General features: G+C 38.6%; 1 protein-coding gene across 1 annotated transcript in view; it reads left to right on the top strand.

Moving 5' to 3' along the window:
* ERICH6B (glutamate rich 6B) overlaps nt 1-14,888 on the top strand; it is a 701,186-nt gene that overhangs the window by 596,354 nt on the left and 89,944 nt on the right. The window contains exon 9 of the mRNA XM_044072050.1: nt 3,910-4,138. Within this exon, the coding sequence (XP_043927985.1) occupies nt 3,910-4,138 (229 nt within the window). The remainder of the gene's footprint in view (nt 1-3,909; nt 4,139-14,888) is intronic.

Genomic DNA, 14,888 nt, shown 5'->3' with positions numbered 1-14,888 from the left:
GATGGGCACACCCGCACACCTACGGTTAGCTGTACTCAGAGTTTTAAAAAAAATAAAGGGGTTTCTTCTTTTTATTTTTATGTCCTGTTGCTGTTGAATACATGAGGGGCTGTTGGTGGGGATATACGGACACCTATGAGTGGTCTCGTCCATTTATTTGCACTTTCTGCTATTCTACTTTGCAGGGGTGTGTTTATTCTGAGAGCTCTGCTCTCAGACACACCCCCTGCACTCAGGTAGCACACCTTCATTAATATGCATGGCTCGCTGCTGTTCTCCTCCTAAATGGCCGCTTCCATGCAGGACTAGACTAGTCTTGCACAGAAGATTAGTGAATCCGGGGGAAAGTCTGCATGTATGTATATTGCATTTACCTTTGTCCTTGCAATCTTGAGTTATAGATGAAAAGGGCCTGGAATAGATCATTTAAATTACCTCACTACAAAAATAACTACTATTTAATTATAGCTCCGGCAAAACAACCAATTTGAAGTGTATTTACCAGTATTAGTAAATACTGATCTACCACAATAAGAAAAATCTTGCAACACAGAAAAGTACAATGACTGGGTATGGATTCTTGCCGCATTAACCAGCTTGTGCTTTCATTAGACTTCAAAGATGAAGCCCTTGTGGTCTAGCATCAGCATTTGTTGATGACGACTGAACAACCCACGATAAATTCCTTAAAGTGATTTGCCAATGTTTCTTTATACATGGCAGCATTTGAAGACTCAGGTGTCATGATGTATTTTCCCATTTGCTCTTCCTTACTTTTTGGCCTATTGTTTAATAAAAAGTTTTGGAAACATTTTATTAAAACCATGGCTCCAAAAAAATAGCTTCTCCAGTTGTGATGTTGCCATAGGGTAGTGTGAGCTACATCCATAGACTTTAATGGGGCACCTTCATGCACATGCAGTGGTGCACTCACTAAAGTTTATAGCTGGAGCAGACACTTTTGCTATACTTATGTCACTGAGGTTAAAGTTACTTGTTTTATGCACTGTATGCTGTAGTGCTCAGGTATGTTTTAGAACATTGGCAAATCACTTTAAATAATCAGTAGTTAAGTAAGTAACTCATTAAGTAAGCATGGTACCGAAAGAATGTTATACAATTCAAATGCTTCATTTAATTTGTACTATTTCAGTGTCAATTTTTTTTTATCATACATGAAACTAAACCACAACAAAGTAACAGTATACCCTGCTTACATTAATATTTCAGAATTTAAATGAGATTTCTAGCAACAATGTTTACATTGTAATGAATGGTCAGTAAATTTACTGTATGACTGAAATCAGTTACATCCTCAGCACTTCAGAGCCACAATTGATAACTTGAATGTAGACTACACTTATTAACAGTTATCAGTGAATAAACACTGCATTATTATTGGGTTGTGCAGAATACTGCACTGGCAGCTTGTCATTAATCATTAAGTACAGTGACTGTTTATCTTCCTTTCGTGCTTTTACTGAACTGTGAGAGTATCAGCCTGCAATCTACAGCAATTTTATATTTATATTCCTTTTAAACAACAAAATATATTACATTAGTAAGTGTTTGTATCTCATTCTTTGTATCAGGGAGTTGAGTTAGAATTTTATTCAGTTTGAGATCTTTTTAGTACTGACTAATATTTGTCTGAATAGTTAATTAAATGAAAAGTGACAAAAGTCATGAAAGAAATAGTGGGCCATATTAGTAATTTCAGTTCTGTATATTAAGTTATAATATGCGCTGTAGTTTTGATTTATTACCTGTCTTCCACCACCCTCAGTCCAGTATATCTGAATGCCATGGTTTATTCCTTCTTCTTTGGAAGTGTGAACTATGTTCAGTGAAGTATGGCAGAGTAATATATTTGAAAAAATGGATTGTATATTTTTTCAGAGCCTCAGTACCCTTTGACATACATGATTAACAGAGCTTGTTTGGCAAAGAGTGATGCCACAGACTTTGTCCTAAATTCTGGCATGCAGTACAGGAAAAAAAAGCACTAAATCTCTGGGTAAAGTGTTTCTTCATAGGATGCCAAAAAGTGTACTGTATGGGGTAAAATTGCTAGTTCATATATCATAACCATATCTCAGATGTTCCTGTATTATTAAACTTTACCTTTAATTTAATATAACCAGTACTTTCCACAAAAAGCCATACAAGTTTTCTTCCCCCTTTGTCACATTACTAAGGTAAATGGATACCTTTAGTCTGGCAAACTTGCTGCTTTCTTTCTGTACTCATGTAAAAAATGGTACATTAATAACTGCAGAATTTATAACAAAATTGTTTTTAAAATGACTAAGGAGTTAGAAATATAGAAATAAAGGGATAGGGGAATTTTAAGGGAAAAACCTGCTCTAGTAGAGTTTTTAGCCAAACAAAAACAGCTGTTAAAAAGGGATATTTAGGTATATATAGCATTGCATGATAACTATAAGAATCAGTCAAAGGAGGTTAGAAAAGGTTGAGAAGACAGACTAGAAAAGCAATTTACAAGAAAACAATGGCAAAACATATGTATGGCTGCCAAGTATGCAACAAAGTCCAGAAGGTTTAGGATCTTTGCTTTGAAGTATTTGCATGGGTATTTGTAAAACCCAAGCAGACTTCAAATATTTTTTCCTCAGGTAGATAGCAAATATTGGAGGTGTGGTGGAAAAGAAAGAGGTAACTGGGAATGTATGTTTTATGAGTGTAATGAGTTGGCAGATTTTAAAAATTCCCTACAGAATACTGTGTCAGAAATACTGGGCAAGCAAATGGCTGTAAGTAAGGAAATTATTCTTTTGAGCTGGGATACATGATCTGAATTGCCTAGACATGGTAAGGCCCTATTAAGTTTAATTCTGTTGGTTGCCAGAAAAGCAAGCACTAGAAAGTAGAAACCAAAGTTTACACCAAATGTATTGAGGTGTTGAATATAATACAAGAGATATAAAAGAGGAAGTAGCAAATTACATAGAAGTAAATGAAAATTGTGGGAACAATATATGCATAATAATGTTCACGAGGAGTGAGGTTTAAGGGAAGGCAGGAATTCAGTAATGTTTTATAATGTTGGACCAATAATAGTAGCAAAGAAAGTAAACGTGGTGTATACTGCATTTATGTTGAAAAATGTTAAAATGGTTTCTTATAGCACTAACCCTTGGCTGGGTGTGGGTAGTGCTGGATTTACCCACAGTTGGTGTTTGGTCATGAGGACGAAGCCCAAGTGACCAAACAAAGCTTACTGCTATTATTTAAAAACATTATTTAAGAAAAAGGTACTTAGTTTTCTTAAATAATGTCCTTGTATAACGGTGGCATGCTGCTGTTCCACATTTTTCCTGGTATCCTTGGGCTTTTTTGATGTACTGCACATGCGTATGGGACTTATGTTTCCATGCTTACACAGTACATCAGTGCTGTGTAAATGAAGCAGTGGAGAAAGGAAGATCTCCATTGCTTGTTTTTGTGTGTATAATTAAAAAAAAAATTGGCAGACTATTCAACGTACTGATTAGGTGGAACAGAGCAAATATAAGGATAATAAGGTATGTTTCTCTAGCTTTGAATAACATCCCTGATTCCCCTAGTATTCTTCTCTATCCCGTCTGTCTTGTTCTTTTGAAGTCGCCAGTTTTTGAAAGTTTATTTTTTTAAATAAAAAAGTAGAAGTTCCATAGCATATATTAATAGAAGAAAGTCCATGACTTTTTTCCATTGGTATATGCTCGATTTACATTTGGCATGCGGGTTAGGCTAACCAATCAGCGTGCTTGTTTTTGAATGTTAATAGCCAGTCACTGTATAATTTTTTTATTAATGTATGTTTGCCTATGTCTTAAGTATTAATTGAAATACACGTATGACTCAAAGCATGTAAGGAATACTGTGCCTGCATTCATCTTTTTATAGGGTTAATCTGACTCCTTATGGTGGCTGTTGCTTGGACAGGAATGGCACAAGACAGAAACAATGGCAATGGAGAGATTTTACCAACCATGTTCATGCTCCACCATTCCAACCTATTTGTCTGTCATTAAATTCCAGCATTGGCATTCGAATAATTTCACAAGAGCAAGTCTACATCACATTTAGAAGTAAAAGGAACAGAGTAAAATTCAACATGGGTGCTCGAGTAATGGTAAGTAGCAAAGCATTTGTAAATAGTATGTAAATTAAATCAGAAAACCTTGCTAACTTTACCTGTCATAGAGGCCCATCAAGGTTCTATTCATAATATGAAATTAGGAAAATCATTTGAATATATAACACTTCACCTTCCAAAAATACTATTGTCTGTAACACCACTGGTACCATTTGCAAGAACAGTGCAATGTAGTGATAGGAAATTTGATGCATGAATATATGATTCTGATTAAATACATTTTTCCCAAAATTATTCATGCACTTTTGAAAAGGGGAAACAGCATGTGATTACAGCATTTTAAACGTTTAATTATTTTTTTCCTTTACTAATTACACTTATTTAATAAGTTACTCATAATGAAAACCTTTTCTGGAGCATATTAATGCAGTTTCTGATACATCCAATATGGTTAAGCTCTGCTTCTACCACTGAGTTCCAAAATAAAGTTTTGGGACTTCTGCAAGATTGGATGTTTGGAAGGCTAAAAACAAAGCATTTGGACTACATTGTGCATCTAGGAAAGTACATTTCAACAACGGTTACAATATTGCACCTGTCTTACTTTTTAAATCAGTTTTGTGTGCTGTGTTTGCACTTTATCTGAAATTAAAACTGTTAATTTAAGCCATTTTTACAGTCTGCAGTGTTTTGTTAAGTTTCTGTGTTGGGCCTAGGTGTTCTGACTGGGCCCTCATTTTATTGCATTTTTACTCTCTCTTCTGAATTTGAAGCTACAGCTATAAATTGATTTGTGTTTTACAGTATCCATTACTATTTCTCTGAGCTGCTGAGTAGATTATCAGAGTTTCTCAACTAATTCTGCATTGTAGTCACTTTTCAAACTGAAAAAATAAAGCTTTGACCAGTTGTGCAAGTTGTAACTGGAGCCTGTACTTAACCCAGCTCCCCTGGTATTTTACATTACACAAGGAGCCAAACATCATAGTCTTGGGACTGCTGGAAGAGTGGAAGCTTGAAAACAAAGCATTTAGACTGCAGTTTGCATCAAGGGGAATACACTTAAACTACAGTTACAGTATTGCACTTATCTTACCTTTTAAATAAGTTTTTGTGTTGTGTTGTGTTTGCTCTTTGTCTGAAGTTAAAGCTATTTATTTAAGCTATTTTTATAGTCTGCAGTGTTTTTTTTTTTTTTTTGTTTCTGTGTTGAGACTAGGTGTTCTGTCTAGGCCCCCATTTTATTGTATTTCTACAAACTCTTCTGAATTTGGTCCCCACCCATCCTACTCCTGTTGTGCTTTTGTACTTGGAGGCTTTTGAGCTGCCTTACCCTACTGTACATCTTGCCTTTGAAGCTCTTTTCAGCCTTATCATAGGTTCTTAGGTTCATAGGTTGGTACTAGGCTATCGGCTCTAGGGCCTATACAAGCCTAGCCATAACAATTCCCTGGATATTTCTTCCCACAATATTTACTTCTCTGGACCCCTGTCTAGCAGGGCGACTGACATGATCCCCGGGGTGAATTTCCTATCTCCCATCCAGTCATCAAGGTTCCTTTTGAAGAGGGCCAAGGAGGCGCTCTGCTTGACATGTATGGGCAGTCTATTCCAGAGTATGGGGAGTCTCTGGGTCAGGAACCTATCCCTCCAGCATGTTTTGTTCATTGTGATGACAAGGTTTAGAGTATGTGGCTCTGAGGGATTGGGATTTGTTTAAGTGGAGCATGTCCAACAGCTCAGGGTTTGACATGGCCTTGTATGTTAAGCAGAGATTGCCTCTGAGTAGACAATATGCCACAGAGTATAGCTGATTTTTTTTAAACAGTCAGCATATGGCATCTGCTGTAGGCCTGTGATTCTTTTAGTGAGGTATTTCTGCGGCCTTTCCAGCTGTTGCAGATGTCTTGTGAGGTACATACCAAACGGGGCATTATACTCTATAATGGGTCTAATGAGGGATGAGTACAGTGGGACAATGACCTCCTTTTTTCTGGATGAAAAGCCCTTAGTGATGAAGTGTGCCACATAGAAGGATTTCCTGACTGTTGTAGCGATGTGGTTATCGAAAGTGAGACCACTGTCCTCCTGTGTCCCTAAGTCTCTCATCACACTTTCGATGTTTAGTGTACTGCCACTTATGTGGTAATTCATGGGTACATGTTTTTTTCCAAAGGGGATAACTATATATTTCTTGGCATTAAGCTTGAGCCCATGGCTCTGGCACCAGGCATCTGTTTCTGTAAGGCCCTTTTGTAGAATATCCACATCATTTGGGGATTCAATAATGGTTCCCAGTTTGCAGTCATCTGTGAACTTTGTTAGCCAGAGTCCCTTAGTGTTGGCCTGTACTTCAGAGAAGTAGATGCCAAACAAGAGTGGTCCCAGGACTGAACCCTGAGGTATTCCACTTGTCATTTGTCTGGAGCTGGATTTGGAGTCGGTTACTTTTACAGTCTGGGTTCTGTCAGTAAGCCAGTTGGCAACCCATCAAGTGATGTAGGGATTTATGCCCAGCTTAGTAAGTTTATCTATGATTCCAGAGTGGGGATGGTGTTGAAGGCCTTGGCAAGGTCCAGATAGGCTGTGTGGACCGCCTTACCCTCATCCACAGCTCTGGAGACTGATTCGAAGAAGTCAGTCAGATTCAGGAGACAAGATCGGCCCTTCACAAACCCAAACTGGTTGGGCTCCAGTGTTTGAAGATTGCCAATGTCTTTGTTTATAAGTTCCATGATAATGCGTTCCATGCCCTTGCAGATCAGGCTTGTCAGACTGATGGGATGGTAGTTCCTGGGATCCAAGGCAGATTCCCCCTTGTGGAGTGGGATAACTGTAGCTCTGCGCCACTCAGTGGGCTATACCTAGCCCTTGAAGTTCCTCCCAGTCTTATATCCTCTGCTAATCTTACTAGTTACTGACAAAAGAAACTGGGAAGACCCTTCCTTAGACTGTTAGTGTACTTTGAAAGTGTGTGTTCCTCAGTAGCTTGCTTGTCTGCAATTTGAATCACCTTGTAATTAGTTGTATATAGTTAGATTTGTTTGTGGTACCTTTTTACTTGTGTCCAACTAAAGTGTGTTTTCACATTAAAGGACCACTACTGGGAAAAATGATAAAACATATATATTTTTTATCTCTTCCTGAAGTTCTGTACATTGCAAATCTCTATGCAAAAAAAATGTAGTCACTACTAATTTTATTCAGTTTGTACCCTGAATGCCCTCCTGGTAGCAGACATCCTGATGAGAGTTTCTTTCTTGTAAAGCTAACTCTTCCCCATAGTACACTGTGAGTGTAGAGCTGATGAAATTATAATGCCCTTGACTGGACTGTCAGATCACAGTCCCATTGACTTGGAAACTGGGAAGGAGTGCTAATTTTGAGTGGCCTCAGTAAAAATGACATTTACTGTTGTTCACTGACTGTTACAAATGTGTTTCCTACTGATGTGTTACACATTCTGTGAAAATATCTTACAGAGCTATCAGCTCATTGCTGAGATAAAGGAGTTTTTTCAGATATTCAACTTTTGTCTGCTTCAGTTCCTTCTCAGTTTACTCCTCCCATATCCCCTTCTTCAGCCAGCTAGAATCTCAAATTTCCTGCCCTGCAAGTTCAGCTAGTCATATATGCATAACAATGACCATCAAACAGATTAGTCTGCCTGGTGTGCCTGTAAAAGTATCCCCTCCTCGTTCCCTTACAGCTGTCTTCTGAACAGCACTTTTAAAGTAAATAATGATAAAACAAAGGTGTCTATTTCTGAAATCATGACCTCTACTGTACAGATTACACTTCATGTTGGCTACGCATAGATGTGGATATGGATATGTCTGAAAGATAATATTAAGCAATGAATGTCTTTATTTGAGACTGAACTTTACATAGCCATGCATAGGGTTATCAGATACCTGTGAACCCAAAGGAAGACACTGAAGGTCATAAAGGAGAACAAAGCCATGATAAAGGAGAAAAAAGGAGAATGTTTCCTGTTCTGCTCACGAAAGACAGTGTAGTACTGTTACAAATAATTACTTACTGACACAGGGGGCACCTGGACTGCTGTACAATAAAATTTCAATGTGTAATTACCATAAACCATCCACTGTTACCATTCAATGTGTAATTACCACATAAACCATTCTAATGTATCTTAGCTAACCCTGCAAAAAGATATTAAGTTGAAAAAAAAAATGTCATTCACAAACAGACCCCCAGAACACACTGCATAGCTAGTATCTCTTTGACAGCTGCCAAGATATTATATTAAAAAAAAAGAAAAAGAAGAAGAAGAAGGAAGAAAGAAAGAAAGAAAGTCATCAACAGCTCCCAAAATACACCAGCCACTTGCATCTGGTTGACCATGCCAGTGTATAATGTTACAAAAAGAAAATAATCAGCAGTCCCCAAAATGCATTACCTCCCTATATCTGGTTAACCCTGCCAGGATATATTCAAATAAGAAAGCATACGTCTCAACTTTACAGATTTTTGCCTCATATTTTAGGTCTTTTCTCATAAAATTGTGTTTTTTCTGGAAAATCATTAAAGATTAAAGTCAGAAAATAATGTCAGACGTTTGAGTTTCAGATTGCATAACCTTCAGGAAATTTATGTTAATGCAAGATCTGTTATTATATCAACTTTTTAAGTTTGCAAGTATTTCTCCCTCGTCTTCCTGAACTTTCCTCAAAATAGTTAATCATAGTTACACCACTAGATGGCAGCACATCCCCACTCTTAAAGTTCCACCACTTTATTTCCATTTTATTGATACCCCACTCTTAACTTTTTAGCACTTTATTTCCATTTTATTGTCCTGGCGTGCTCAGTCTATAGTATTTTTTCTCTGTGACTATCTCTCCTACCGGTAGTGCCCCTGATTTGTTCTTACAGCTCTCTTGTAACACTCAGGCCCTGTTCATCTCTAGAACGTTCACTCACCTCTTGCTTGCTTGCAGCTCTGTCTCTTTACTGATAGTTTTTGTTGGGTTGCATTTCTCTCCCAGCCATTTCTCCTCCTCAGCTCTGCCCACTCCGTTCACCCTTCGGGATCACTTCGCTCCCCTACCCTGCCCCCATATCTCACCCGCCCCCAGTACTCCTACACATATAGCTATACAACCACTCCCTCATCACACATAACCTATCATATCAAACCACACCCAACTCCTAATTACTTAATCCCCTCCCACAGTCATATCATCCCACCTATTCCCTCTATCAATCTCTGCACCTATTAGATCACTTCAACTATCCAACAAACCCCACCTACTTTCATTTATCCACACTCTTCCCATCATAGCTTAACTATATACTGCACCTCATACAACTATGTATCCTATATCTACAAAATTAACATTCTCAATACTTCTTAACTTTTCCCTCTCCCTACTATACCACCTTACCAACATAAGTCTCCATAACACCTCACATTACCCTTCCTTCCACATAAACTCTATATATCTCATAAGTGAACCATCCTACTCTGGCTCCATCTGCTCATATTTCTTCCACACCTATGACTATCTCCACTCTAATAGAAAGCTTCTAGTCACACCTAATATACCTCCCATCCATCACAATATTCATCCCTTTCTCTCCCATGCCAGCAACCTCTGCTCAAAGAACTCTACAAAACAGCTATCCTTTCTTTTTGATATAATCTCCATACTCCTGTCTGGAGACATCCACCCAAACCCTGGCCCCCCTGCCAACTACAATTCCAATACAACCACAACCCCTCCACCCTCCCACCACAAATCACTCCTACGTACCACCATCAACGCCCAGAGCCTCTGCAACTTCCATGCCTGGCTCACCCAAAACCAGCCTGACATTGTATCTGTCTCCGAAACGTGGCTTAAGCCACACATTAAAGACTCTGAAATCCCCCCCCCCCAACTATCGAATCATAAGACAAGACAGATTACATAAGAAATGAGGAGGAGTAGCACTACTTTTTTCTTCCTCCCTAACATTAACGCCCTATACCATCCCTATACCTCAATTCTCTACAGCCGAATTAACCCAAGCCCACCTAAAAATCAGCAACCACAAAAACATAGTTATAGCTGCCCTATATATTCCACCAGGTAACAACATCCCTATACCTGAAGATATCCTTTCATGGTTTTCATCTAACATAAGTAATGAATCAATCATCCTTGGGGATGTTAACATTAACTGGACCTACATTCCCTCAAATAACACCTCCCAAACTATAAACCTTTATAATTTCTCCCAATTAATCAACTCTTCAACTAAGCCCAACAAACATAGCTCCTCTGGCAGCATCCTCGACTGGCATCCCAATAACATCTGCGATAGTGGCACCTTACCCATTTCCCTTAGTGATCACTTTCCCACCTTCATAGATTGCTCACCTTCCACCCTTCACTTACAACATAATTATATTTTAACACGTAACCTCACTCATTTCAAGCCTGAATCCTTCTCACACTGCTTAAAACATATAGACTGGAACCCTCTAAAAACTCTTCCACTACACAATGCTGTGAATTACTTTAATACTTTCATTAATTTACTTAATAACTTAGCACCTCCAAGAACTAAAAGAGTTAAATCAAAGACTTCCCCCTGGCTTTCTAAGGAAACAGTAACCCTCATGTATGCCCGTGATAAATCCTGGAAACTCTACCTAAAACACAAAATTCCTACCTCCCTTGCAGAATTCAAAAAACTCCGCAATACAGTTAAGAAACGAATCACTTCCAATCACAAATCCTACTACTTTAACCTTCAAAACAACCACAAAACCAACCCCAAGAAATTCTGGAGGAGTATCTCAGCCCTCCTTAGTACCAGCAAAAAAGTCAACCCTTGCCCTGACCCTAGCTCCCCTGATGACATCATAGCTTCCAAATGTAATTCCATCTTCATAGACTCTATAGCCAAACTCACCACATCCTTCCATAACAACACACTATCTCCACTCACTTCTCTCATACTTAATTCTTCTCCCTCTACCTCCAGTACAAACGTCCCCCCTCCCTTCTCTCTAAAACCAATTCCTGTCAATACTATAAATAAACTTCTCCAGAAATTAAAACCATGTACCAATACCCCTGACAACCTACCATCTAACTTCCTTAGGCTAACTGCTGATGGTATAGCTCTCCCTATCTGTATTCTAATCAATCACTCTATACAAGAATCCTAAGAACCCCTCCTTCATTATTCCCCTACACAAAGGGGGCAACAGTACAGAAATATCCAACTTTTGCTCCATAGCAATTCTCCCCCCATCTCCAAAATTCTTGAAAAATGTATCCACCTGCAGCTATTACCTTACTGCTTAGACAACCATCTGCTAACTCCAGCACAGCACGGTTTCAGACCCTTTCATAGTACTACCACGGCCCTTCTATCCTTCCTCAATAACATCAACCAAGCTCGCGACTCAGGAAACATCATAGCTACCCACCTCCTCGAACTTTCTAAGTCATTCAGCACTATTTCTCATAGCCTACTATTGTCTAAACTCTCTCAACGCAATCTCTCCTCCCCTTCCATCAATTGGTTCTCCAGTTACCTCTCAAATAGGCAACAAGCCATCAAGTGGAATAACTGCTCCTCGTCTTATCTTGACACTCTAACAGGTGTGCCCCAAGGCTCTATCCTGGGACCTTTACTATTTAACATTTTCAGTAACGACTTTCATCTCTGTATCCCAAACACTAAATTAGTGCAATATGCAGATGATTCTACTATCATGTGCTCAGCCGACTCCCTCCCCAAACTCATGCATGCAACTCAAGTCACCTTTAACAGCACTGAGGCATGGTTGCTCTGAATGCAGCTAAAACAAAAATTATGATCTTTAGCCCATCTAACAATACCAAACTAGACATACACTCCTTCTCCATACTTAGCCAAAACATGACTCCCATTAAAGTAGTTCCCTACACTAAGTTTGTAGGTGTTCACATTGATGAACAACTAAAGTTTGACATTCATCTTCAAACCAATATAAAGAAAACCCACCAGAAGCTCAGAAAGCTTTTATCGCCATAATCACTTCCTTACCCCTTCATCCAAGCTTGCCCTCTCCAACACCTATCTCCTTATCTCCCTCACCTACAGTGTCCCCATGCTTACCAATCCTCAAGCCACACTTAAGGTTAAACTGACATCCTGTTCCAATAAAATCGCCACATTTGCCACCAGTTCCAAATCCTCTTCACACCACTGCATCGCCTTACAGTCCCTGAATTGGCTAGAACTTCTTAACTACCTCTTGTATACTCAGCTCCAGACTGTTCACAAACTTATCTTTAATCCAACACTATGCCTTTCTCTCTCATCCATCTGATCGATCCCTTAAGTCCAACAATCGGAATCTCATCAAGGTTTATAAACCAATACGCCCTCGAGGGCAACTCCTACTGTCTTTCTCCCTAGCACGTAAATGGAATTCACTTCCACCCCATATCCAAACTACCCAGAACCTCACCTCCTTCAAGACTGTACTCTACTCTCATCTCTCCTCTACCTGGGAATGTTCATGCTGCCATCCCTCCTAATCTCCTCCTCTCCCCGACCATATGTATTTCTAACCCTCACTAAATTGAATTCTCACCTCCTCAGGTTGTTCTGAATCTATTTACCTTTGTAAACTATAATAATACTGCAACACTGCCTATGATACATAAACTTAATTTTTGTAAAGATTAGATCACACCAATACATGTGAAATCTCTAACACACTCTACAGCTTCTGACAGTCCTACTCTACATTCACTTTCTACAATATTCTATAGTTACCTCACAGTGATGCTTATTGATTTTGGTACTGATTTCTGTTTTTGTATATATTGATTGTATTAATTATATTAATTGTTGCTGTGTCTCATATGTCTGTATATAAACTGATGCTGTGTTTCATATGTCTGTACATGGAGCTTTTCTCCCCGGGCCTCCATTGAAAAAGGGCTCATTTTCGACCCAGTGAACTTTCCCAGTTAACAAACTGCAAATAAAATAAAAATAAATAAAATATTTAAAAATTGTCCCTACTTTTGGGCCTTTGTCCCTCCATTATTTATGGCTTTGTCCAGATTTCTTGCTGTAAGAGGTTGAGAGGTATGAAAGAAGGTCATCAACCGCCCCCGAAAACACACAGACCACAAGAATCTGGTTGGCCCTGCTAGTGTATTAAAAAAGGAAAATCGACAGTCCCCAAAACACATTACCTCTCTAGTATCTGGTTAACCCTGCCAGGTAATAACCGTGCAACCTATAACAAGAAGAATTTATATGCTTGATATAAACTGCATTTTTAACAAGTTTTGCAGGCCTTAGCTTATCCATTTTTCCTTTTCAGACCAGTGTCTAATTAGGAACACTTCTGGAACATTGCCATGGAACCAGACTACTTGAAATGTTGAGGACAGCCAACTGTCTTACCTTCAGTATTATCTGGAATGCAAAAGCTATAACAAGGAATGATATATTATTAAATCTGGTACAATGTTATGTTAACTTTAAGGCCCACACGTACATATGAAAGATTAGAGCTTGTAAGTTTGCTGCCCATCTCAGTCACATGTTACAAGAAGAAGCTGTGACACAGACCATCAGGAAATATGTAAGTTAGTAGATTATATGGAGGACACAATATTAATGCTACATACACATATTTCGAGCATGAACATTAATGCCCTTCTAGTCTGCCAATATACCAAAACAGTTGTTTCCATAATAACTGTTCAGGGTGTTCTTAAAAATATCTTCATTTCTTCATTAATGCTTGCTTTAATGTAAATTTGTGGTCTATTTCATGTATCAGCTACTATCTCAGACAACCGATTAGTAAACTTTTCATTCCTATAGAATTTTCTGCATAGGTTGTCTGATTCTCTACTACTTTTTGATAACCCCAGATATTCCCAGAGGTGGTTGCCTCTAAATGCCCTACATACCCGAATAAGGTCATTGTAAATCTCTATATGAGACACTGTACAAGTTCACATATTTTAGTATTTCATAAGTGAGAGGGTGAGGATCAAAACACTTGGAAGCCATAGTCTAAACAATGTCTTAGTGTTACCCTGTCAGCACTGCAGACTACCACTTTAATCAGCTCTATGAGATTTCCACTAGCATCTGCTTAGCTGTTTATTACTCTGGTTCCTCATGGAAATGGCTTTTCAGACAGACTATTTTCATTACAGAATAAACGCTTTTCATAAAAATCATGCTGAGCCCAGCTCAGAAGTAAAAACAGTTGTACTTGCTTTAGAGTTAATTTACTTAAAATTTATTTTTATTTCTGTTCTATGAGCCATCCTGTAGATTAAAACCCTGGCAGCCTCATTTGACTCTCATCTCCTCCCAAACATGGTAAGCTATATCCATACAACAGTACATTACACATGGATGGATCAAGGGACTCTACACTTCAAAACGGTGATCTGTCCTGATAAGAAGGGGTACAGAGTGCCATACGCCTACAAAGCAGATGTGCTGTGAATGTCACCTCGGCTAATTTCATTGGAAAGTCACATGCAGTGTTGTCATCGTGCACCAAAATGCAGCCTACTCAGCATGAATGACACTTTCAAGTTTTAAGTAGTCTTCCCCTTACTCATTAGACTCCTTAGTTTCTTGTTAGTTAAATGAGAGAGCTCCTGTCTTTATGAGGGGTGCTGTTTCTGATTTTGGCCATGACTTTTTCTTATGTTATATAGCCTGTTAAAGTAAGGTTCCACCAGTGTGGTTTGTTTTTGGTGTTAGATCTGGTAGGCATGACAAGCTCAAT

This window comes from Protopterus annectens, chromosome 5.part0 (genome assembly GCF_019279795.1).
Source record: "Protopterus annectens isolate FY-2018-M chromosome 5.part0, PAN1.0, whole genome shotgun sequence".
In the NCBI taxonomy this organism is placed as follows: domain Eukaryota; kingdom Metazoa; phylum Chordata; order Ceratodontiformes; family Protopteridae; genus Protopterus; species Protopterus annectens.
The sequence above is the reverse complement of the archived record's forward strand: the minus strand, read 5'-3'. Positions and strand labels throughout refer to the sequence as shown.